General features: G+C 49.3%; 1 protein-coding gene across 2 annotated transcripts in view; it reads left to right on the forward strand.

Annotated features, from left to right (window-relative positions):
* Positions 1–26,051, forward strand: part of SGTB (small glutamine rich tetratricopeptide repeat co-chaperone beta) — an 85,328-nt gene that overhangs the window by 13,484 nt on the left and 45,793 nt on the right. For both annotated transcript variants that reach the window (XM_075326072.1, XM_075326081.1), the window contains exon 2: positions 22,700–22,831. In XM_075326072.1, coding sequence (XP_075182187.1) covers positions 22,732–22,831 — 100 coding nt within the window. In that variant the 5' untranslated portion in view covers positions 22,700–22,731. The remainder of the gene's footprint in view (positions 1–22,699; positions 22,832–26,051) is intronic.

Below are 26,051 nucleotides of genomic sequence, written 5' to 3' on the forward strand. Positions count from 1 at the left end.
CACACTAGGATTGTAAGACAGACCCTCATTTTAACATTAAAAATTTTTTTTCCTATTTTTCTCCTCTAAATTTGGGGTGCGTCTATTAATCCGGTGTGTCTTATAAAACATAAAATACGTTATCTTTCTACTGAAAGATCTGGACCCTCCAAATGAGTGACTTGAGAGGGACACTGGTTTGCATTGAGTGAGCGCTAACGTCTAAGCATTGTGAGGGGTTAGTCAGTGCCATGATATTTATAATTGGTAGGAGGCCAATCGTTGGGAACCCCAAGAAGGTGAGAATAAGGGGAAGCAGCTTTCCTTTCCAATCTTCTTGACAGTTAACTGCAGGTGGCCGCACACACACTTGCGGGAGGCTGAACGCTTTCTGTACAGAGCTCGGTGTCCAGGCACTATGGTCGCGGGAGGGTCGCAGAGGTCAAACACCTGCCAGTCATAAAATGATGGAATGTACAACTTAACAGGCCATCTAATATCTAAATAGGTCTTTGTTATTTTGTTAAAGGCCATATGTGTAATTATATTGAGTGCAGGAGTTGCAGTTAGTCTCTGGCCCCGAAGCCTAGAAAGGATCATAAAGGTCCCTTTGGCTTAAATTAAAAAGACCAACAACCATCATAGTTGGGACCCTGTTGGAGATCTTGCATTAGGGCCCATGTGTTTCAAGTTACACCACTGTTAAAGGGATTGTCAAAAATAATAAAAAATTAGGACGTATGCCAGCAATACAGCTACAATAATTATTTTAATAATACTGTATACCTAGCCTTTTACTCCCAGATGTCCCAGCACCATATCTGTCCTCCATGCTCCCAGGTCACCTTCTGTTCGCATTGACTACAGACATCATGTCCTGTATACTCCAGATGCTTGCTGCAACCATTTACTTGCCGATTTACAGATATATACGGCAAGGAACTCCGACTGTGATGTCTACAGTCAATAAAACACAGTAGACCAGTGCGGCACATCAGTTAAGGCTACTTTACACGCTGCGATATCGGTCCCGATATCGCTAGCGTGGGTACCCGCCCCCATCTGTTGTGCGAGACGGGCAAATCGCTGCCCGTGCCGCACAACATCGCACAGACCCGTCACACATACTTACCTGCCCAGCGACGTCGCTGTGACCGGCGAACCGCCTCCTTTCTAAGGGCGCGGTCCGTGCGGCGTCACAGCGACGTCACTGAGCGGCCGCCCAATAGCAGCGGAGGGGCGGGGCTGAGCGGGACGTAACATGCCGCCCACCTCCTTCCTACCTCATAGCGGCCGGGAGGCAGGTAAGGAGAGGTTCCTCGTTCCTGCGGCGTCACACATAGCGATGTGTGCTGCCGCAGGAGCGACGAACTACATCGTTACTGCTGCAGTAATGATAATTGAGAATGGACCCCCATGTCACCGATGAGCGATTTTGCATGTTTTTGCAACGATGCAAAATCGCTCATCGGTGTCACACGCAGCAATATCGCTAATGCGGCCGTATGTGCGTCACAAATTCCGTGACCCCAACGACTCCGCATTAGCGATGTCGCAGCGTGTAAAGCCCCCTTTAGTAAAGGCTCTGTTACACGGAACGACGTATCTAACGATATAACGCCGCGGTCACTGATTCCGTGATGCACATCCGGCATCGTTAGCGACGTCGTTGCGTGTGACACCAATGAGCGGCCATTAACGATGGAAATTCTCACCAAATCGCCCATCATTGACACGGCGTTCATTTTCAAAAAATCGTTGGTTGTTGAGGACGCAGGTTGGTCATCGTTCCTGCGGCAGCACACATCGCTATGTGTGACACCGCAGGAACAAGGAACAACACCGTACCTGCAGCCGCCCACAATGAGGAAGGAAGGAGGTGGGCGGGATATACCGCCCGCTCATCTCCGCCCCTCTGCTTCTATTGGGCGGCCGCTTAGTGACGCCGCTGTGACGCTGAACGAACCTCCCCCTTAGAAAGGAGGCGGTTCGCCAGCCACAGCAACGCCGCTAGGCAGGTAAGTCCGTGTGACAGGTCCTAACGATGTTGTGCGCCACAGGCAGCGATTTGCCCGTGACGCACAACCGACAGGGGCGGCTGCTTTCACCAGCGACATCGATAGCGATGTCGTTGCGTGTAAAGTCCCCTTTAGAAGCAGTGGCTCTCCGATGGATGACTGCACTTTTGGTCAATAATACTAAAACATAGGCCCTGTGCGCACCCTGCATTTTTTCCCGCGGATTTGCCACGGTTTTACTGCATGATTTGCTGCAGAAAATGTTCATAAGCTTGCTGCAGTCCTTCCCCACCAAATCCTAAGGGAAAAAAAAAATGCTATCCGTGTGTCGCCCCCGTGCCAGTGACTCGCCCACCCCAGGGCCTTAGGTGACTCGGTGTCGGGCCGGACTAGTCCGGGGTAGTCAGCGGTGGTGGGGCCCGATTCCGTGACCCTGGTGGAGTCCATTAATGTGGCGACGATATTGGGGGTGATGATAATGTTTATTTAAGATTCGTGATGCCACCTGTGGTAATTTGCAGCTAGGGAGCCGCAGCTGCTGGAAGGGACCTCCGGGGCTGATGTTATGGCAGCTGAGGTGTTTCTTGCTCTCCACAGGTAGAGCGGGTACCCCGGGGCAACCTTTGGTGCTTGGTGAAGTCTATGGTGTTTGTGGGCGAGGTGCAGAATGAATCAAATGACACAGGGTTTGCAGTTTAGGTCTTTTACTCACTGTTTTAGTCTTGGTGCTTCAGCAAACCGGTTACCCACAGTATGCTGGGATCCACTGTCAGGTGCCTCCGCCGATCCCGGGTAGTTCAGAGGTCAATACCGGTGCACCCCTCCCTCTAATCAGTTAATTAACCAATTCCACTTGTTTCTGGTCCTGGCTTCAGGGTCCGAGTACCCCCCTTTTGTGCTACGGTTTCCGGGTCGGTTCCCCGTGTCGGTACCGGCGGGCTACAACCCTGTTCTGGTCCACCTTGGTTTCACCGAAAGCTTCCCGTCTCCTGCTGACAGAGACCACCGTCTGCCTCTTAGCCAGTGACACCAGGGCTCCTACCCTGGTACCGTTCAATCTGGACTTCTCCTGCTGGAGCCACTCTCAGCTCCAGCCCACACTCCTCTCCAACTTGAACTCTAAAGCTTATCTGCTGTTTCTCCCGGCCCGGGCTGTCTAGACCCCTGGGTGGGCGTGTTCCAACCGCCTGGTCACGCCCACTGGTGTGTCTATCTTTCCCTAAGGGGGGTGACTAGGTCTTCTGGTTGGCTGTGAGTTTCCTAGTGAGGGAACGGTGTTGTGCAGGGGCCTAACTGTGACTACCTGATTTTGCCAGGGCGTCACATCCGCACACTCCGTTTTTTATAACTATAGGTTCTTGCTGCAGAATTTCTGCAAGAAAAAGAATGTTCATGTCACTTAATTTCCGCAGGTACCTGCGGTTTTTGCCATAGATAATGGGTTAAAAATCACAGGGACCAAACCACGGAAAAACAGCGGCAAAATCGCGGGTGCGGTTTTACCGCGTTTTTGCTGCAGGTGCGGTATTCTGCCAGAGGGTGCGGATTTTTCTTAAGAAAACGTCATTTCCCAGTGCGCACAGGGCCTTATACATCTTTTCTACTATATACAGTATTTACGCTGCCGAGCCTTTCAATGAATCAGAAGGGCGCATGCTTGACTTTTACTCGATATTGTCTATTGAACTGCTGGACAAAGCAGAGTACAGCTACTTCCGACAGTCCCATAAACAGTGAATGCAGAATAGGTAGAGATTGTGCCCCTCGAGTTAATTTAAGATGGGACTGCAGAGTCCCAATCTATTAGTTTCAGGGCCCTGCTATGGATAGGGGATAACTTTTTTTTTTTCTATGGGAATAAAGGCCCTGTCACACACAGAGATAAATCTTTGGCAGATCTGTGGTTGCAGTGAAATCATGGACATATTGTTCCATTTGTTCACAGCCACAAACCTGGCACTGATTGTCCACAATTTCACTGCAATCACAGATCTGCCACAGATTTATCTCTGTGTGTGACAGGGCCTTTACACTTTAAAGGGAATCTGTCACCAGATTTGGCGACTATAAGCTGCAGCCCCCATCAGCTTATAGTTGCCAAATACTGTATATAAGAGCCCAGGCCGCACTGAATAGCGTAAAAAAAAATACTTTTATAATACTCACCTAGGGGATGGTCCAGTCCGATGGGTGTTGCTGCTCTCGGTCCGGCACTTCCTGTCTGCTGCGATTTCCGTCCTCCTTCTATCCAGCCCAGGCCACCATTGCAGTCCTGCGCAGGCGTACTTTGATCTGCCCTGCTGAGAACAGATCAAAATATTGTAGTACACAGGCACCAGGAAAGCCCGAGCATGTGCACTACAATACTCTGATCTGCCCTCAGCAGGACCTCAATGCTGGCTAGCGTAATGCGCATGGGCCTCAGAAGCAGAGAGGAGGCGCCGGACCAGAGAGCAGTGACACCCATCAGACTGGACCGCCCCTTAGGTGAGTATAATACAAGTGTTTTTTACATTATACAGAGTGGCCTGGACTCTTATATTCAGTATTCTGGAATGCTGTATATAAGGGCTCACTGGTGGTAGCCACAGCTCATAAGGCAAAAACCTGGTGACAGGTTCCCTTTAATATCACAACATACATCAAATTATTATTATTATTATTTATTTTTTTTTATTATTATAGCGCCATTTATTCCATGGCGCTTTACAAGTGAGAGAGGGTATACGTACAACAATCATTAACAGTACAAGACAGACTGGTATAGGAGGAGAGAGGACCCTGCCCGCGAGGGCTCACAGTCTACAGGGAATGGGTGATGGTACAATAGGTGAGGACAAATTTAGGGTCACATTTTGAGTCAAAATTTAGCCACACAATGCAATATGTCTAAATACTGAGTAACGTTAGTGGCCTATTATATAGGAAATATCTGCCTCTAAAGATAATGTTCCTGGCACTTAGCTGATAGCCAAGGTCCAGCTCCTGGTACTCCAACCAATTATCTGTTATTACGCGGGAAACCCCAGCTGGCATATAAATCCCCTCAAGTGCCTTTGGCACTGCAAAAATGGAGCATTACATCGCAGCCAATGAAATGTATGGTGACCATGCTATAGGCAGATGTTCATGTCTGCCCAGCCACACACCACTTTTACTGACCATGCTATCTGATAGTCGGATGCTGTTTGGACCCCTTTTGACATCTATATACCATATAATGAGATGGATATATTAATGTCTACTAAATGGGAAAAACCCTTTGGACACTAGAAGTGACTGTGAATAGTGGTGTAATTGCCATACAGGACTTAACTGCTATAGGGGCTGATAATAGGAAGGGACAGCATTGATCGCACCCCCTTCCTGCGTAACCTTTCACAGAAGAACACACATGATGCCACCACTAGTTGGCGCTAACTACATACACATTTACACAGTTTTTGCAGTGCGGCACAATACGGCGCTTTGCAGAAAAAACACAGCCGTTTTTTTTTTGCCGCCGGTTGCGGTTTTTTCCGCATAGACTTGCATTAGCGCTGTATTGTGCCGCATGGCCTTGCGTTGCGTCCGTTTTTTGCCGGATGCGGCATATTTAGCCCATGCGGCGCCCGGATGGAACGTTGCCTGGCACGTTTTTTTGTGCAGTGAAAACACCGCATCGCGCCGGATCCGACGCAATGCGGCGCGATTTACAATGCAAGCCTGTGGACGTTGGATGCGGCGTACTGCGGCAAAAAACGCATCCGGACGCCGCATGCGGTTTTTTGCACAGCGCATGCTCAGTATCAAGCCGCCTCTGGCAAAAAACGGACAGGTCGCATGGAAAAACTTATGCAACAGATCCGTTTTTTTCGCCGCATCCGTTGCATAGGTTTTTGAGCCGCGCTGCAAAAAACGGATGTGTGAAAGCATCCTTAGCGCACCCTAGCTTGGCTGAGCTATTATTAGGGAGATGTTAAAGCCTCTTCGTATAATTTGTGTGTACACCCCTTATTGTGCTTAGCCGTACCCTAACTGCTATATACTACAGTGATCCTTTACATGCAGGCAGCTTGTGGTGATTCTGTAGCCGATGGCCAGGAGTCACAGAGCAGTGATTGATCCCGGCCTGGCGCGGTGATACCATAGTCCTTCTCCAGGGAAGATTTTCTGCTGCGTCTATAACAGGGTAATTGACTCTTTCCCTGAACATTATACAGATGCAGCTCCAGGGTCCTCTTCTCATCACTTAATCTCACTCTTGGACACAGTCCTCTCATTTCTCTATCATTCTCTCCATTAGGGAATTATGTTTCTCTTATTCCATTATGAGTCTGTGCTCCTACAAAATTATGCATTGAAGAAGACAAAAAAAGTAATTTCAGATGGAGGGCACCTTAGATAGTCATAAAAGAATACAAATCTCATAAAAAAATACAAAGTGTGCTGCCAGGTAACAACGTATCAGGGGCAGGTTAGCTTATCTTTTCGCCATCTTTTGAAATTCTGGTATTATTATATGTCTGGAACAAAAATAACTTTCACTCTAAATAGTTTGAATAGTTTGATATTTTTTTGTCAAATGGCAATAAACAAGACCATCAACTGCACTAAATTATTCCTAGGCCATCTGACAACTATGGTATCTAAGCATCTAACACAGGGGTCTCAAACACGCAGCCCGCGGGCCGCATGCGGCCCCTCAGGGTGGTTCATGCGGCCCCCAGGCCCGTGCCTCTGGTCACTATCGTGACCGGTGCAGGGGCCGCAGCCACTGCCTGCGCTTTATGTCAGATGACTCTGTTGTCGGTGCTGCGCTCTCGCGCCGGCAATACAATCATCTCACATAAATCACTGACAGTGACACTGCACCGGCCGCGATAGTGACCGGGGCACGGGCCTGGGGTCCGCACGAAGCAGAGATGAGGCAGCGGAGGGAGCGCGGGACAGGTGAGAAGAATGGTGTGTGTGTGTGTGTGTGTCGCGGGCGGAGGAGGGGACGCCGCGCTCTCCCTCTGCTCGGGTCCGGCTGCCGCGGCTGCTGCGGCCTGCTGCTGCTCGGTGGCTCAAGCGATGGGCCGGATCCCGGGGACTCGAGCGGCGCTCCTCGCCCGTGAGTGAAAGGGGATTGGGATTTGGGATAGTTTATTGTCCGTGACGCCACCCACGGTTGTGGTGATTAAGTGGACACCACCGCTGCTCTGTCTGGGGAGCCCGGGAGTGATGGTATGGAGCAGCCAGTTGTTGATTTGCCCCTCCGTGGGTAGGGGGTTTTGGTGGTCCCGGGGCCCAGTGATGGGGTTGGTATGGTGGACAGGCGGGTATGGGGCCTGTGGAGGTGCAGGGGCGCAGGGGCAGCGCTGTGCCGCACGGCACGGAGGTACTCACTCAGCCAGTAAACACGACACAGTTCTCGGTAAACAAACGGCTGGTTGGACGGGTCCCTCGGACGGTTACGGTGCTGCTGTTCCCTGCAGTTAGCGGTGACGGTCTCTTCCCTGCACCTATGTAAAGTATTTTTGGTAGCGATGGGTTCCCACCGGCTACCCGCTCCCCGACCTGGACATGAGCCGGAGGAGCCCCTCTCTTGCCCGCAGGCGCTGGCCCTGGGAAACTGGTGCCTTGGCGGTGGCGGTGTCTCCCCTTAACGGTCGGACTGTTGCCTTCAATCGGAACTTGGTTGTTAGGAGACAGAGGTCCCCTTCACTGACGGATTTGGCAAATTATGGCGACTCCTAGCCTTGCCGGGATCCGAAAGGCCCCTGCCCTGGTGCTGACTGTTCTTCGTATACTGCTCCGGTACCGCCGGGTCACCACCCGTCCGCGGTTCTTCCAGCAACCTCCAAGCAGTCCCCCTGCAGACTATCACCGCCGTCTGCTGACCTTGCTGTTTCAGTCCGGGGCACACACCCGGACCAACTTCAGGCTTTCTTAACTGTCACTTTCCCTTTACTTCAGCTTTTCTCCTTAGCTCCTCTACCACTTCACCTCCTTCTTCTTTCACTTCCCTAACTTCACTGCTCTCAGACTCTAGTCTGACTTCAACTTCAACTCTCTCTGTTCTGCCTGGTTCTCCCGCCTCCAGGGTTGTGAACTCCTCGGTGGGCGGAGCCAACCGCCTGGCCCACCCCCTGGTGTGGACATCAGCCCCTGGAGGAAGGCAACAAGGATTTTGGGTTAGCTTAGGTGTACCTGCCGGGAATGTGGGGTGCATGTGATGTTGTGACCTGTGACCCCTGGCTTGCCCGGGGCGTCACATTCCCCCTTAGCAAAACGCAGACCGTCCTCGGGCTGCCCGTCCAACACCGGTTTTATTTTCCTTTTGTTTTTCTGTGAAGATAAAATGGTAACATATATACAATTTATGGCATCATCCCACAGCGGGAGGTTCGGTTCTTAAACGTTGCAAACATTAAAACGGTTAACGGTTACGGTCTCCGCTCTCTCCCACCCAAGTAACCTGGCCCTGATGCTGCCCCTAAAACCCAGGCAGCACCCCTTGACCCTAGTCCTGAACCAGTTACCCGAGCGGGATCTGTCCTTCCCCTCCAGAGGGTAGCCACCGGTTCCTGTGGTGGCTGGGCCCCAGCCTGCTCTGCTGTGGGCCCTCCCTCCAACCTGCCTCTCCGGAGGCGGTAACTGCGGAAACGGTAAGGGTAGCACAACTTATTTACAAGCCACTAGCGCCTGTGGTTGCCCTGCAAGTTCACGGGCTTGTCCATAGGAGTTCCTATGCAAAACTTTCAAACGGTCCCCACGGGGACAACGGTGCCGGCAACGGCCGGTTTCCAATCACGGTTGAATCAGGTGACTTTCACGGTAATCATGCATTTTCATCTTTTGCTCAAACTTTTAAACAAACACAAACACTGGTGGTCCCAACGAGGACGGTGCAACGGTGCTCCGCTGCCATTACTCATACTCTTCGGCATCACCTGAGGGAGGGGGCGCGGCGCTCACACGGGCCTCTTGGCTGCCCCTTAGCTTTGCATCCAGCGCAAACCACCCCCTCTCCCCACAGTGCCGGGTGTACTGCACGATGTCGCCCGGCATCAGATTACGACCGGGATGCTCCTGAGGCAGGTGGGCATTCACATCCCGCCGGGCTATAAACACTTCGGCCTCCAGGCCCGGTTCATAAATAAACCCATAGCCCCGGCGGACATCAAACCGCCTCACCTGTCCCTCATACAGCGGGCCCCGGACACGGAAAGTCGCTTGTCTCAGACTCTCCTTTTCTCTGATTGCACGGGCCACCAGCTCCGCTTTCTTCCTCTCCCTCTCACCGATCTCCGGGCCCAACGGTACCGGCTCCCTGTCCCAGTACGGCGCTGCTGCGAGCTCCGGCACACGGGTCGGGCCCCGCAAGACCTGTTTGACATTGCCCACTGCTGGTACTCTGGGCGACAGGTCCCGCGGTGACTTGGCCTTAGACGCTGCCTTGCATCGGCAACCCGGCGCAACCTCAGCCGAGGTGTGGGGGATGGGCACAGGGGCTTTCCGCAGTTGGGCCTTCGGCACGGAGCGGGTCATCGGCTCCGGCTCGGGGACTTTCTCGGGGGACGCCTCCGGTTCGGTTTTCGGGGCTTTCCAGGGCAGCACCTCCGGTCGACTACGGGCTCCGGCTACAGGCCGGCCCGCCTGGGCAGGCATGCTGGGTATCGCTACCGGTTGCGGTGGTAGCGGGCCTAGTGGCGGGGTCACGGCTTCCGAGACGGGTGGCGAGGGAGGCAGCAGGGGGAGAGGGTTTGGACCGGGTCCCGCAGCCGCGATGACCGGCCCTTCAAGGGCATCGGGGCATGGGTTACTCACCCTCCCTTCCTCCGCTTCCTCCTCGCGTCTCCGCACGGTCGCTATGACGTCCGCCATGTCGGTCTCCCACTCCTCCATGAGGAGCTGCATCTTGACCTGCAGCCTCTGGTAGAGCTGCGCGGTCCGGATCTCCACCCACGCCGTGGTTCCAGGCGCGGGGGCTACGGTGCTGCGGGACGGCATGAACATGTTGCTGGCGGCCTCTCCCAGGAACAAGATGTCTGCAGAGTCCTGGCGTCCCTGCTTTTATAGCCGCGGCTACATGCGACCAGTCGCCATTTCGTCCCCCTTAGCCTCTTTCCGGCCCCTCCTCTATCGGGGCGGGGTTTTGGCCTTCGCGCCTCTACTACTTGAGAAGACGCTCGAGCGGGAACTTTTCGCGCCAAAGATGGCGACTTCTGAAATTTTCCGGCCGGATACCTCCGGCGGTCACAAGGCGCACCTCTACCCAACGGCAGAGCGGTAAGATCCTGTTCGTGACGCCAAGTTGTCGCGGGCGGAGGAGGGGACGCTGCGCTCTCCCTCTGCTCGGGTCCGGCTGCCGCGGCTGCTGCGGCCTGCTGCTGCTCGGTGGCTCAAGCGATGGGCCGGATCCCGGGGACTCGAGCGGCGCTCCTCACCCGTGAGTGAAAGGGGATTGGGATTTGGGATAGTTTATTGTCCGTGACGCCACCCACGGTTGTGGTGATTAAGTGGACACCACCGCTGCTCTGTCTGGGGAGCCCGGGAGTGATGGTATGGAGCAGCCAGTTGTTGATTTGCCCCTCCGTGGGTAGGGGGTTTTGGCGGTCCCGGGGCCCAGTGATGGGGTTGGTATGGTGGACAGGCGGGTATGGGGCCTGTGGAGGTGCAGGGGCGCAGGGGCAGCGCTGTGCCGCACGGCACGGAGGTACTCACTCAGCCAGTAAATACGACACAGTTCTCGGTAAACAAACGGCTGGTTGGACAGGTCCCTCGGACGGTTACGGTGCTGCTGTTCCCTGCAGTTAGCGGTGACGGTCTCTTCCCTGCACCTATGTAAAGTCTTTTTGGTAGCGATGGGTTCCCACCGGCTACCCGCTCCCCGACCTGGACATGAGCCGGAGGAGCCCCTCTCTTGCCCGCAGGCGCTGGCCCTGGGAAACTGGTGCCTTGGCGGTGGCGGTGTCTCCCCTTAACGGTCGGACTGTTGCCTTCAATCGGGACTTGGTTGTTAGGAGACAGAGGTCCCCTTCACTGACGGATTTGGCAAATTATGGCGACTCCTAGCCTTGCCGGGATCCGAAAGGCCCCTGCCCTGGTGCTGACTGTTCTTCGTATACTGCTCCGGTACCGCCGGGTCACTACCCGTCCGCGGTCCTTCCAGCAACCTCCAAGCAGTCCCCCTGCAGACTATCACCGCCGTCTGCTGACCTTGCTGTCTCAGTCCGGGGCACACACCCGGACCAACTTCAGGCTTTCTTAACTGTCACTTTCCCTTTACTTCAGCTTTTCTCCTTAGCTCCTCTACCACTTCACCTCCTTCTTCTTTCACTTCCCTAACTTCACTGCTCTCAGACTCTAGTCTGACTTCAACTTCAACTCTCTCTGTTCTGCCTGGTTCTCCCGCCTCCAGGGCTGTGAACTCCTCGGTGGGCGGAGCCAACCGCCTGGCCCACCCCCTGGTGTGGACATCAGCCCCTGGAGGAAGGCAACAAGGATTTTGGGTTAGCTTAGGTGTACCTGCCGGGAATGTGGGGTGCATGTGATGTTGTGACCTGTGACCCCTGGCTTGCCCAGGGCGTCACATGTGTGTTGGACGTTAACCCCTTAGCGACCTATGACGTACTGGGTACGTTATGGCTCTCTGGTAGTTAAGGACCCATGACGAACCAGTACGTCATGGCGAAATCGCAGCCCCGGTGGCTACGATCACTGCAAATACCTTAGATTCGGGGAGGACGGGACCTCAGGAGGGGTGGTGTCTCCTCCCCGGACCTACGGAGGCTGTGATTGGCTGACGAACGCTGCTCAGCCAATCACAGCCACTAATGTTTCAGCCATTGAAAATCGCTGAAACATTGAAATCCAGCCAAGATCAGTGCAGCTGTAGCCCTGATCATTGGCTGGAGCTGGGTGACCTGTGTTTCACCCGCCCCCAGCTCTGATTGGAGAGACCGGCCTTGTGATCGATCTCTCCAATCACTGTGGATCTGGGGCCGCAGACCACTCCCCTCAGCTTCACTCCGGCGTCTGTGGAAGGTAAGGAGAGCTGCTGAGCCATTACTACAGGATGGGGACAAAGTGCGCACTTTACTATGAGATGGGGATAAGTCTGGGGACATTACTATAGGATGGGGACATTACTATAGGATTGGGACATTACAAGGATGGCCACAATACTATTGGATGGGGACATTATTACTATAGTATGGGGACATTACTATAGGATAGGGACTAGGATGGGCACATTACTATAGGATAGGGACTAGGATGGGCACATTACTATAGGATGGGGACAAGGTGAGCACATTACTATAGGATGGGGACAAGGTGGGCACATGACTATAGAATGGACAAGGCTGGGGACATTACTATAGGATGGGGACAAGGTGAGCACATTACTATAGGATGGGGACAAGGTGGGCACAGTACTATAGGATAGGGACAAGGTGGGCACATGACTATAGAATGGGGACAAGGCTGGGGACATTACTATAGGATGGGGACAAGGTGAGCACATTACTATAGGATGGGGACTAGGATGGGCACAGTACTATATGATGGGGACATTACTACAAGGGGACAAGGATGGGGAACATTACTATAAGATGGGGGACAAGGATGGACACATTACTATAACATGGGGACAAGGATGAGCACATTACTGTAGGATGGGGACTAGGATGGGGCACAATACTACAAGGGGACAAGGATGAGCACATTACTGTGGGATGGGGCACAATACTACAAAGGGACAAGGATGGGCACGTTACAACAATATGAGGAACATTACTAAAAGATGTTGGTCAAAATTTCTATATAGTGCTAATTGTAAGACTATTAGTTACAAGAAAGGGATAAAATGTAAAAAAAAAAAAGTTTATATTTAAACACAGAATGTGCACGTTTGCTATAATGAACAAGTGAAAATGTTCAAAATCAGTGATCCCAAGGTTTGTAAAAAAATAAAAATAAAATATATTATATATGGTACCAATAAAAATGTCACTTTGCCCTGCAAAGAATGCGGCCCCCCAAATTATTTTTTTTCCTCTGTGCGGCCCATACACCCAGCCGAGTTTGAGACCCCTGATCTAACAGCACCTCCAAGCTAACATAGTCCATACTCTTCCATAATGGTGGTGGTGACAAAGATGGCGGCTCCCACAGACCTCTGCAGAATCTGTATTTTCCCATGATGTGATCTCACCTTTTAAAATGAGCCTTCTTAACTGGCTCCTACAAAGTTAAATCTATACTTGCCAACTTTTAACAATGTCCATCAAGGAGGACATGCCCAACCTTCCATATCCTCCAAAGTTTTTTAGGTTTGGGAGTGTCAGAGAATTCACAAATTCTTGAAGAGCCTGGTAGGTCTCCCTTTTCTCTGGGAGCTTTTGGTAGTATCTGGGAGAGTTGAGAAGTATAATGTAATTTGCCATCTTCAGACATGAATAGTTGGAGAATTCCATACTTTTCTACCACAACTCCACTAACCCATATTCTCCACCAAGTCATATTTCAGGTGGTCGCAATCAACTAAGGACTGAGAAGAAGAAGTAGAAGGGTCCACTAGCCCCACATATGTGAAGAAGGTTGTCTCCTTGATTCCAGTCTCCTACCAGTTTTAGGTCGACCATATGACTCCCCTCCTTGGGGATATCTCCTTGACCAGATCGTGACACTGCACAGATGTGATGTTCTCCACTACGTGCAAAACACACTGACTCAGCTCTGTTTAGAAAGGTCTTTGAGCTGTAACAGTTACTTCAGGAAGCATGCATTTACCCTTCATCCCTGGTTCCTGTCATTTTCTCTCAATTAGACCCTCTATCAAGGCTCTCTCTTACTGCTTTCCTTTTTATGCTGATGGTCTTCTTGGCTCAGTGCAGTCACAGAGGAAATCCTCTCTCTGCAAACTGCTTCAGCACATAATTCAAGATGTCTCCACGGCTTATCTGAAGTGATTGGCGAATCTGAACTGTAAAGTTCAGGGTCTGTACCAGACACCTAGTGTCCGTGCACGGACCCCAAACACCGACTTCTCAGGTCACCCAGGTATCAAAAAAAAAAAGTTAAAAGGAAGCAAAATAGAGGTTAAAACAGGTGAATTATACTTCCCGAGTCTCCTACGCAGCATTCACACTGCTTCCGGTTCCGCTCATTAGCTCTCATGTACAGTCATATGAAAAAGTTTGGGCACCCCTATTAATGTTAACCTTTTTTCTTTATAACAATTTGGGTTTTTGCCACAGCTATTTCAGGTTCATATATCTAATAACTGATGGACTGAGTAATATTTCTGGATTGAAATGAGGTTTATTGTACTAACAGAAAATGTGCAATCCGCATTTAAACAAAATTTGACCGGTGCAAAAGTATGGGCACCCTTATCAATTTCTTGATTTGAACACTCCTAACTACTTTTTACTGACTTACTAAAGCACTAAATTGATTTTGTAACCTCATTGAGCTTTGAACTTCATAAGCAGGTGTATCCAATCATGAGAAAAGGTATTTAAGGTGGCCACTTGCAAGTTGTTCTCCTATTTGATTCTCCTATGAAGAGTGGCATCATGGGCTCCTCAAAACAACTCTCAAAGGATCTGAAAATAAAGTTTATTCAACATAGTTGTTCAGGGGAAGGATACAAAAAATTGTCTCAGAGATTTAAACTGTCAGTTTCCACTGTGAGGAACATAGTAAGGAAATGGAAGAACACAGGTACAGTTCTTGTTAAGCCCAGAAGTGGCAGGCCAAGAAAAATATCAGAAAGGCAGAGAAAAAGAATGGTGTGAACAGACCACCTCCAAAGACCTGTAGCATCATCTTGCTGCAAATGGTGTCAATGTGCATCGGTCAACAATACAGCGCACGTTGCACAAGGAGAAGCTGTATGGGAGAGTGATGTGAAAGAAGCCGTTTCTGCAAGCACGCCACAAACAGAGTCACCTGAGGTATGCAAAAGCACATTTGGACAAGCCAGTTACATTTTGGAAGAAGGTCCTGTGGACTGATGAAACAAAGATTGAGTTGTTTGGTCATACAAAAAGCGTTATGCATGGAGGCAAAAAAACACGGCATTCCAAGAAAAGCACTTGCTACCCACAGTAAAATTTGGTGGAGGTTCCATCATGCTTTGGGGCTGTGTGGCCAATGCCGGCACCAGGAATCTTGTTAAAGTTGAGGGTCGCATGGATTCAACTCAGTATCAGCAGATTCTTGACAATAATGTGCAAGAATCAGTGACGAAGTTGAAGTTACGCAGGGGATGGATATTTCAGCAAGACAATGATCCAAAACACCGCTCCAAATCTACTCAGGCATCATGCAGAGGAACAATTACAATGTTCTGGAATGGCCATCCCAGTCCCCAGACCTGAATATCATTGAAAATCTATGGGATGATTTGAATCGTGCTGTCCATGCTCGGCGACCATCAAACTTAACTGAACTGGAATTGTTTTGTAAACAGGAATGGTCAAATATATCTTCATCCAGGATCCAGGAACTCATTAAAAGCTATAGGAAGCAACTAGAGGCTGTTATTTTTGCAAAAGGAGGATCTACAAAATATTAATGTCACTTTTATGTTGAGGTGCCCATACTTTTGCACCGGTCAAATTTTGTTTAAATGCGGATTGCACATTTTCTGTTAGTACAATAAACCTCATTTCAATCTAGAAATATTAGTCAGTCCATCAGTTATTGGATATATGAAACTGAAATAGCTGTTTCAAAAACCCAATTTGTTCTAAAAAAAAAAAGGTTAACATTAATAGGGGTGCCCAAACTTTTTCATATGACTGTATATGCACCGCTTCCCCCTCCCAACCTCTGTGACAGTGTCTGTGATTGAATATAGTCAAACAGCTTGCATCTGTGATTGGTTGTGGAGTAAAAAAAAAAAAAAATGAATTGGAAAAAATGGTGCAGGGTCCCTTGTATTTTGATACCCTGCGCTGATAAAGCAGACAGCTACAGACTGCAGCCCGAAGTTGTGCGCATTATCTTGGTTGTGTATCAAAATAAAAGGGACCCCATGCGTGGTTTTTTAATTATTTAAATAAATAATTTTTAAAGAATGGCATGTGGTTTACACAATTTTGATACCCAACTAAGATAAAGTGATATTTTCAGGCTGTGGAGGCCTATGATTATTGGGCCCCTTCAGCCTAAAAATAGCATCCTACAGTCCCGGAATTGTTGCATCCATTAGATGCGCTAATTTTGACACTTTACCCAGCTCATACCAATTGCCCTCGTGCTGTGGCAATTGGGGTAATATAAGGAGTTAATGACTGCTGTAATTTGCCAAAAAAATACAGCTGTCATCAAGCCGGAGATTAGTAACGGGTAGGTGTCTATGAGATCCCCCCCATTACTAATCATGTAAATAAAAAAAAATAAACACAAAACACACAGTAAATCCTTTATTTTTTTAAAAAAGCCACCCTCTTTTTCCAATTTAATAACCCCCAAAACACCATGCAGGTCTGACATAATCCACAGACACGACGTCTCACGATGATCTTGGGTCTGCTACAAACCTGACCGATCACTGCAGAGTCAGGGACACACTGGCTGAGCTGCAGCTGTTAGCAGCAGCTGGTGGTTCCCTGGTATCTCAGCTGTGAGCTCAGGTGAACTGACCTGAGGTGAACTCCGTGACCTCACCTCAAGCGAAGTAATTGAACTCAATGCTGGATTTATGGATTACGCAACTTGTGCACATTGAGTATTTGGGTGCAGACATTTCTGCACCAAATCTTCATCTCCTGGCAAAAAAAAGAAAATGCATCGAAACAAAAAAGAGAGGATTTTTTTTTGTGTTTTATTTCTTTTTACTTTCAGGGTTAGTAATGGGGGGGGTCTCATAGACCCCTCCCCTTTACTAATCTCAGGATTAATGACCGCAGAAATCAAAGCTGTCAGTAACCCCTTATAGTACCCCGATTGCCACCACACCAGGGCAATCGAGATGAGCTAGGTAAAGTGTCGGAATTGGCGCATCTAATTGATGCAACAATTCTGGGGGGAGCCTTCCCAGCCTGTCTGCTTTATCTTGGCCGGGTATCATAATTGGGAAACCGCATGCTATTTTTTTTTTTTTTTAAATTATTTAATTAAATAATTTAAAAAAAGCTGCATGGGGTGCCTCGTATTTTGATACACAGCAAAGATAATGCACACATCTGGGGGCTGCAGCCTGTTGCTGTCTGCTTTATCTGCGATGAGTATCAAAATACAGGGGACCCTATGTCATTTTCTTCCAACTGTTTATTTTTACATTCCCCAACCAATCACAGACGTCAGCATGTTGGCAGTCTGACTACAGCCAATCACAGACGCTGTCACAGAGGTAAGGCGGGGAAAGCAATAAATATGCACGAAAGCTAATGAGCAGACCCGGAAGCAGTGTGACAGCCGCACTGGAGTCTCAGGAAGTATAATTATCTTGCTCTACAGCCCTCTAGCCCATACTAATGTGCCGCCCCCGTGCCAGCAGCCGGCGCTGCTCGGATCCGGGCCTTCAGGGGTGGTGGCTCGAGGGTCTCCGGACCCGGGGGTCTCGCGGACACGCCGAATAAATGGGGGGACGTAGATGTACGGGCTGGGCTGTTGTAAGTTCGTGACGCCACCCATGGTGTGTGGTGAGGTGAGACACCACCGCTGATGTTACGGGGCACCCGGGGGAGATGTTGTGCAGCAAGTTGTTAACCCCTCCGTGAGTAGGGATGGTGGCCCCGGGGCCCAGTGGCTCGGTACAGGGGATGGCGACCGCAGGGGGTGCTGATGTACTCACAGTTAGTAAAACACACAAGTCTCTGGTAAACCAAGGTGATGGTGGCCGGTGCCGCGGCCGGTTGCGTTCTGGTCCCCCACCCAGTTAGTGGTCTCTATCCTTTTCCTGCACTGCTTTGTGTAAGGTGGACGTTCCTAGTGTAAAGCTCAGGAGTCAGCTCCCAGCTGGATGTGGCCTAAGGAGCCGTGCCCGCAGACGCTGGCCCGTTGGATCTATGCGCCCCGGCGGTGACCTCTTATCCCTAATCGGTGGGCTGTTGTCTTCTATGAGGGACTTTGGGTGGGACAGGACCTATAGTCCTGGCCTCAATCGGCCAATCAACCAGCTCCAGTTGGTTCTGGTCCTGGCTTCAGGTTCCGAGCACCCCCATGGCTTCTGGCTCGGTTCCCTGTGTCGGCACCGGCGGGCTACAACCCTGTCCCGGTCCACCTCGGCTCCACCGAGCCGTCTTCCCGTCTCCTGCTGACGGAGACCACGGTCTGCCCCCTAGCCAGTGGCACCAGGGCTCCTACCCTAGTACCGTTCAACTTGAACTTCATTGCTTGAGCTACCCTTAGCTCCAGCCCACACTCCTCTCCAAACTGAACTTCAGACTGAGGCTAGTTGCACACTTGCATTGAACGGCATCCGTTGCATTGCGTTGTGTGACGGATGCAACGGATACGTTGCATATAATGGCACAACGGATGCAACGGATCGTACAAAACAACAAAAAGCTTTTCTTTTTTTTTTACTTTTTTTTTTATTTTTATTTTTTTTCTTCTTCAGTTTTACCGGCAGCAGACTATTGTGAATGATCAGATGATCACCCGGCTGCCGGGCGCTCAGCTGATCGTTCTCAAAAGCCGGCTGCCGGGCGCTCAGCTGATCGCTCTCAAAAGCCAGCTGCCGGGTGCTCAGCTGATCGCTCACAGAAGCCGGCCGCTTGGCGCTCAGCTGAACGTTCAGCCACCGAGAGACAAAATAAAGTTTCTGTGATTAAAAAAAAAAAAATGAGCATGCGCAGTGAAAAATAGAGGATTCCGCCGCTCAAAAAACGTTACATGCTGCGTTCCTTCTACTCGGCGGACGCAACACAGCGTCGGCCAGCGGAAGCAACGCAGGTACTTTTGGCCCAATCCGTCATCCATACAAGTCTATGGGAAACAGCGGAATCCGTTAACGGATTCCGCTGTTTTCCAAAAGGGCGGATTGTGACTGAAGGTTATTAACGCAAGTGTGAAAGTAACCTGATCTCAGCTGATCTCCTGTTTTTCCTGCCCCGGGCTGTCTGGTCCCCTGGGTGGCCGTGTCCCAACCGCCTGGTCACGCCCACTGGTGTGTCTATCTTTCCCTAAGGGGGGGTGACTAGGTTTTCTGGTTGGCTGTGTGTTTCCTAGTGAGGGAACGGTGTTGTGCGGGGGCCTAACTGTGACTACCTGGTTTTGCCAGGGCGTCACACTAACACCATTTTACAACACACAAGTTCGGGTCCCCATAGAATTATATGGGTTTCGGCGTCTGGGCCATGTTCGGGTTCAAGTCTGGTCGTCCCAAATTGGACTTTTTTGTTTAAAAGTCCAGCTGGACCTACTGAACCTAAATACTTGCAGGGTCTCTCATCTCTACTTATCTGCTCAGTGTAATTGTCACGGGCGGGGAGGACGCCACTGCACTGCGCTCGCTAACGCTCGGGTCCGGCGCTGCTGCGATGGCTGCTCGGTGGCTCGAGCGGTGGGCCGGATCCGGGGACTCGAGCGGCGCTCCTCACCCGTGACTGAAAGGGGTGGTTGGTTTGGGGGATTTTAGTCCGTGACGCCACCCACGGCTTGTGGTGAGGTTGGGCACCACCGCTGCTGGTGACGGGGATCCCGGGAGCGATGATAGGGAGCAGCTGGGATGTTGTTTTCCCCCTCCGTGGGTAGGGGTTGGTGGTCCCGGGGCCCGGTGAGGTGACGAGGAGGCAGGGCTGGCAAGGTGCAGGGTCGCCTGGACTGCACAGCACGGTGCTGGATGGCACGGTTGTACTCACTCAGCCACAAATGTACGCAAAGTCTCTGGTAAACCAAACGGCTGGATGGACGGGTCCGCAGCCGGCTGCTGTGGTTTCTCCCGGACGGTTGGTGGTGGCTGCCTTTCCCTGCACCTTTGTGTATGTTCGGTCCCGATGGCTTCCCAACGGTAACCCGCTCCCCAGCGTGTATATGTGCCGGAGGAGCCCTTTTGCTCTAGCTGTGGCGGTAGCTGTATTTCCTTCTACTGGTCGGATGGTTGCCTTCTATCGGGTCTTGGCTGTTAGGAAACCCCTGGGGTTCCGGTCACTGACGGATTTGACCTCTTAACGGCGACTCCAAGCCTGGTCGGGGTCCGCAGGCCCTGCCGGTGTGTGCTTGCTTCACTTCACTCCCCGGTTCGGTACCGGCGGGCCACCGCCCGACCCCGGTCCTACGGTTCCGCGTTGATCTGCCTCTCCTGCAGACGGCCACCACCGTCTGCCAACCTTGCTCTTGGTGCCCGGGCCACACACCCGGACACGGTCAGTTTACTCCTCCACCACTACTTCACTCCTTTCACTTCCACCTCCCTAACTGATCAGACTTCCGCCTCCAGTACTGTGAACTCCTCAGTGGGTGGGGCCAACCGCCTGGCTCCACCCCACCTGGTGTGGACATCAGCCCCTGGAGGGAGGCAACAAGGATTTTGTGTCTGGCTGATGTGCCTGTCTCGGGGTGGGGGGTGTGTGTTGTAGTACCTGTGACGACCTGGCTAGTCCAGGGCGGCACATAATGGCTCTTGCTCACTACATAGGCAGTCTGCAGCAACTGACACTGGTGCCCTAAAAATAACACTGGCCCTCGGCAACTGACGCAGAAGGGAAGGAAGCAAGCCCCTAAATAACCTTTGTTTTATTTTAAAAATAATCCGTTTTTTTTGCCATTAAAATGTCAGACCAGCATACTGTAGGGGAAGAGAGCCTGATTAGTGTTGTATCATTTACTAGGCTGCGTTTTGCTGTTTCAATACAATCAATGTTTTAGTAGCAAGAGATTATCACTTCAGGACAACTGGCCTCATGCCTTCTGGTCCTACCACACCCAAGCACTGATTAGCTACTTTCTGTCAATATATAATGTACACAGAAAGCTGACAATCAGTGTGTGTGTGTGTGGGGGGGGGGTGTTACACAGCTCAACATCTGAGCTCTGCTACAACTGCAGCAGAGAAAACAATGATTCAATCACAACAGCTGCACCCAGTAAACTAAGTGACACATTGCTGTAATCATGGTCTAGCAATCATTCTGCTGATAGATTACATAGCATAAAACTGCTGACAGATTCCCTTTAATAACTCCTAACCTTCTGCAATATTAGTTTGACTTCTCCTTCCCTGCGGGCACACAGCACACACAGAGTGCACTGCTGGCAAATAGAAAATTAAAGCACAAACATGCACTGAACATAATTCCATGTGAGTGATGGAAACGCACAAATCTCACAGATAATCATTTTCCTTTGGCAGTGCTGTGACCTGGCAAGAAAATACACTGAAACAAAATATAAACACAACACTTCTGTTTTTGCTCCCATTTATCATGAGCTGAGCTCAAATATCTCAAACTTTTCTTTGTATTCAAAAGGCCTTTTTCTTTCAAATATTGTTCAAAAATATGTCTATATCTGTGTTAGCGAGCTCTTCTCCTTTGCTGAGATAATCCATCCACCTCACAGGTGTGGCATCGCAAGATGCTGATTAGACAGCAAGAGTATTGCACAGGTGTGCCTTAGGCCTTGTGTACATAGAAAAGTCTGAGATATTTGAGTTCAGTTCCATGAAAAATGGGATCAAAACCAAAAGTGTTGTGTTTATAGCTTTGATCCATGTACAATGGCACATACAAATATATATATTGAAAAAAGACAAGGCTAAATCATATGGGCATCAAGGCCAACATAATGGCTTAATGGGAAAGAAGCCGGCTAGAGACCACCTTATATACGTACAAAAAAACCTTCTTGAGATGGCCACCCAGAGTTGCATTAAAAGGGGTTCTGTCACGCTGTACTCTAAGATGTACAATAGCAGTACAGCGCAGTAATGTGGGACTGAGAGGATTCCTGAAACTATCTGAGAAGGTAGTTAGCTGATAAACCACTAGGGGGTGTAAAAGTGGAGGAAACGTATGAGCAGGGAATTCCCTAGCAGAGGTAATACTAGTCAAGCCCACCAGATGGCAGTAGAATTGTCAGAAAGCCGTGTCACAACATGAGGTCTTGTAAGTACACAAGGGCAAAGTCTAAACGTAGTCAGAGGGAAGCAAATAGTCAGTAGCCGGGAAATCAGAGCCTAGAAGCGAGGGGGAGTGGGAAGACAAGACAGAATTAAGGTAAACAGATAAGGAACGAACAGGGAGACAGCGGGAGAGACACTGATGGAAACAGACAACAGAGGAGGTTAACAGGTCAGGTGAACACGGAGGTCAGGAGGGGGCAGGGCAGACAACAGGTCACTCAAGAGCAGAACACAGCAGAGCCAGAAGTATCACTGGCGAAGTCCAAGAGAAACAGTGCCCTAATAAAGCAACCTGACCTCCAGAACGAGGCAGAAAGGATTAACCCCTAACGTGACCTGCATCAGAAGTGAAACTAAAAAAAAGGCTCAGCTCCAGCTGAGCCAGGAGTCAATCATGACAGGTTCTTCAAAGGGGGTGGTCGTCTCAAAGAAGATGTAGAGGGACCTTCAGGCTCTAAATTACAGTAGAGTCAGAAAAGCCGGAACAGATCTGTGTAACTAGTGTGAATTTGTGGTTTCCATAGATAAATCCAGGATCCCAATTTCCCTATATATCAGTTATGGAGAGCGATTGATTTATAATACACTGGTGCATGGTTTTTATATTACATTACACTGGTTCTGCTACTAAATCCTCTGCTTGTTATAGTGATTTAGGTCTCGACGGTCAGCTGAACAAATATGTCATCCATCAAGCATCTGGTGTGCGCTGTCATCCAGTTCTTAAGGGAGCAGAGTCAGCGGGAAGTTTACACATCAGATGAGCAAGAGAGTTTGGAAGGTAAATAATTAACACGGTCAATATTCCGGGCATTTAAAATGTCATAAAGCTAAAGGGTTATGCAAGTACTTTATGTTAATGGATTTCCTGAAAGGTTCATCCATTAATCTGCACTATCGTATGTTTACGGCCCAACTGCTGTGTAGTAAGACATTACATATGGACATGGTAAGGTGCGCTCCATGGGATCATCTGGGAGGCTCAGCCATACGGGGCAATAATATATCTGATTTATGGCGTCATAAACACTGCTGTATTCACTGCACCCACGTGTGATATAATCCCAAAAGTAGAAAATACCAGCATCCCAATTCAATGGTCAGTTTCAGATGTTCAACCTCACTGTTAACATCCTAGACTTACTGATGTAATCTCAGATGGGCCTGATTAGCCTTATACATGGAGAGCATGAATGATCTTTAAAGGTGTACTAGGTTTTCAAGTTAACCCTAATATATGGAATATGGATAACTTCCTGAATACTGTTGGTTCTACAGCTGGGGCCCCCCCGATCCCAAGAAAAGGGCTCTCCAGAACCGCATCTAAATGGAACGGAAGTTGAGCATTCATACTAAACGGGACTCCAAGAGATAGCCGAGTATATCACTCACCTATCTCCACCAGCCCTATATAGAATGAAAAGAGAGGCTGTGCAGATGGACCCCTGCTCCGTTTTGATGGAACTTTTCAGAAACCCATTTGCTAAATCGGGTGGGTCCCAATGGTTAGAAATCCAGTGATCAATACATTATCCTCAATTTGATTGAGACAACAAATTAACTTGAGGTATGTCCATCATTCTTAATATGTTCAAGTGTCACCAAGGTCTCTATACGGAATCTGTAAGGAGTACTTTGCACACTACGACATCGCAGGTGAGATGTCAGTGGGGTCAAATCGAAAGTGACGCACATCCGGCGTCGTTGTCGACATCGGAGTATGTGAATCCTTTTTACTATGATTAACGAGCGCAAAAGTGTCGAAATTGTATGATCGGTGTAGTGTCGGTCATTTCCATAATGTCACTGCAGCGACAGGTACGATGTTGTTTCTCGTTCCTGCAGCAGCACACATCGCTGTGTATGAAGCCGCAGGAGCGAGGAACATGTCCTTACCTGCGTCCCGGCTGCAATGAGGAAGAAAGGAGGTGGGCGGGATGTTTACGTCCCGCTCATCTCCGCCCCTCTGCTTCTATTGGCTGCCTGCCGTATGACGTCGCTGTGACGCCGCACGACCCGCCCCCTTAGGAAGGAGGCGGTTCGCCGGCCAGAGCGACGTCGCAGAGCAGGTAAGTGCATGTGAAGCTGCCGTAGCAATAATTTTCGTTACGGCAGCTATCACAAGATATCGCATCTGCGACGGGGGTGGGTACTATCGCGCTCAGCATCGCTACAATCGGCTTGCGATGTCATAGTGTGCAAAGTACCCCTAAGTCCTGTTCTGGTTAGATGGGCATGAAACTGATGTAGCCATCACTGCCTGTAGTGGTGACCAACATTTCTGTGTAACAATGACTAGAGGGCATGTCTGCCTAAAGACGTTGCCCCATGAAGACAAGATCAATCCATATGTATAAATATGACTCGTCTTCCCTTGTTGATAACAGCTGCCCATTATGGTTATCTCTAAATACATAAAAGTGTAGTCAAATCAGCACAATTATTTCTACGGGCATCGGTGATTGATCATTGCACAGAATGATCAGGTACATTGCATCAGTAATAATGTGTGCCAGCCTTAGGACTCAATTACAACTAGATTTAGGCTACTCTATGTTCAGACGGAGTTTGTTGAGGTGTAGATCCACTGAAAATTTTTCCTTAAAAAATATTTAGAAAAGACAAACAAAAACCTTAGATGATTGTTTCTATTCATTTCTATCGGAAATTCACTTTTCTGTGTATATGAGGAGGTTTTTGAGTGTTTTTTCCCCCTAAGAGGTTTTCAAAAATGCCTGGAAGAACAAAAAGGTCGCTAAAATCCACTCCAAACAAGGTATTGTCAACTGAAAAAGCCCCAAGAAAAGCTATAGGGAAAAATCTCTTCCAAAACTCCTCAAGCACATCTTTTATGCTCAGATGAAAAAGGCGAGTTTTTCTAGAAGACACTTCAGGACTCTTTTTATTCCGGAAATAAATGTCCTTTCTGTCTTTCTTTTGGTTGCTTCCTGAGCATTTTTCCAATGGTTTTGACTTGCAGAGTTTTTTGGTTTTGTTTTTTTTGTAAGGTTTTCCAATGGTATTTGTAAAAAAAAAATTATGGTAGGTTCAGACGACCATTTTCACCGTTTGATCAGAGTTTGACCAGAATTGCATCAGTTTTTCTCTGACATAGAAAGAAAAAAAAAGGTTCTTCGCCTTCTCCATTCTGCCAGACAATGAAAATCGGACCACTCTCAGATGACATTGGAGTGCAGTCCTATTTTTTTCACGCACCAATGGACTCCAGTTCTCAAAGAAAAATTGTACTTGCTGTGATTTTTTTTTTCATGCACTGAACTGCCTCAATGAATAAAATTGGTGCAATCCATTTTTTCTTAACAGATAGCGCTTTGAGCAAAAATACAGTCATGTGCGCGAACCTTTACTGTCATTTTCCAATTATTTTTTTTCACTCCATTGAATAATCAATAATTTGCTAGCATTTTTTTTAGCAAATACTATGGTAAAACAATCATCTTTTGAGCTTTCCCATTTACTTTTTTTGGTAAAGTACAGAGCATCTTCCAAACAGTAAACTCCAGAAGAATGAACATTTCACTTCTATTAACCAATTGGCATTTTTAGAAATCTGAAGTGGTTAAAAGACATTCAAAAGCCTGAATGAGGGCAACGTAATATTTGCTTGTAGTTGAACAGTGGCCCCCAGAGTCAATGTTACTGGTGGGCCCTTAGCACTCCAATCCGAAACTGACCATATGACCCCATCTAGACGAGATGTAATAAATTTCCCATTACATGATGTTATACAGTGGTTTTCGGCACAGTTCTGGTATATAAACTAGGAAAACCATATCCAGTAAGGAAGAAAAGAAAACAGGTGGCACTCACCCTTTATAAAAAGAAAACCTTCTTTATTTCATCCAAAACTTATAATCACAGGGGAGGGATGCGGGAGACGTCTCAGACGACGGTGACCTTTTCATGCACAGCGGCGCCTCGTCAGGTCCTGACACAGTCATCCGAGACGTCTCCCGCATCCCTCACCTGTGATTTTAATT

Source organism: Anomaloglossus baeobatrachus, chromosome 1, assembly GCF_048569485.1.
Source record: "Anomaloglossus baeobatrachus isolate aAnoBae1 chromosome 1, aAnoBae1.hap1, whole genome shotgun sequence".
NCBI classification, from domain to species: Eukaryota; Metazoa; Chordata; class Amphibia; order Anura; family Aromobatidae; genus Anomaloglossus; species Anomaloglossus baeobatrachus.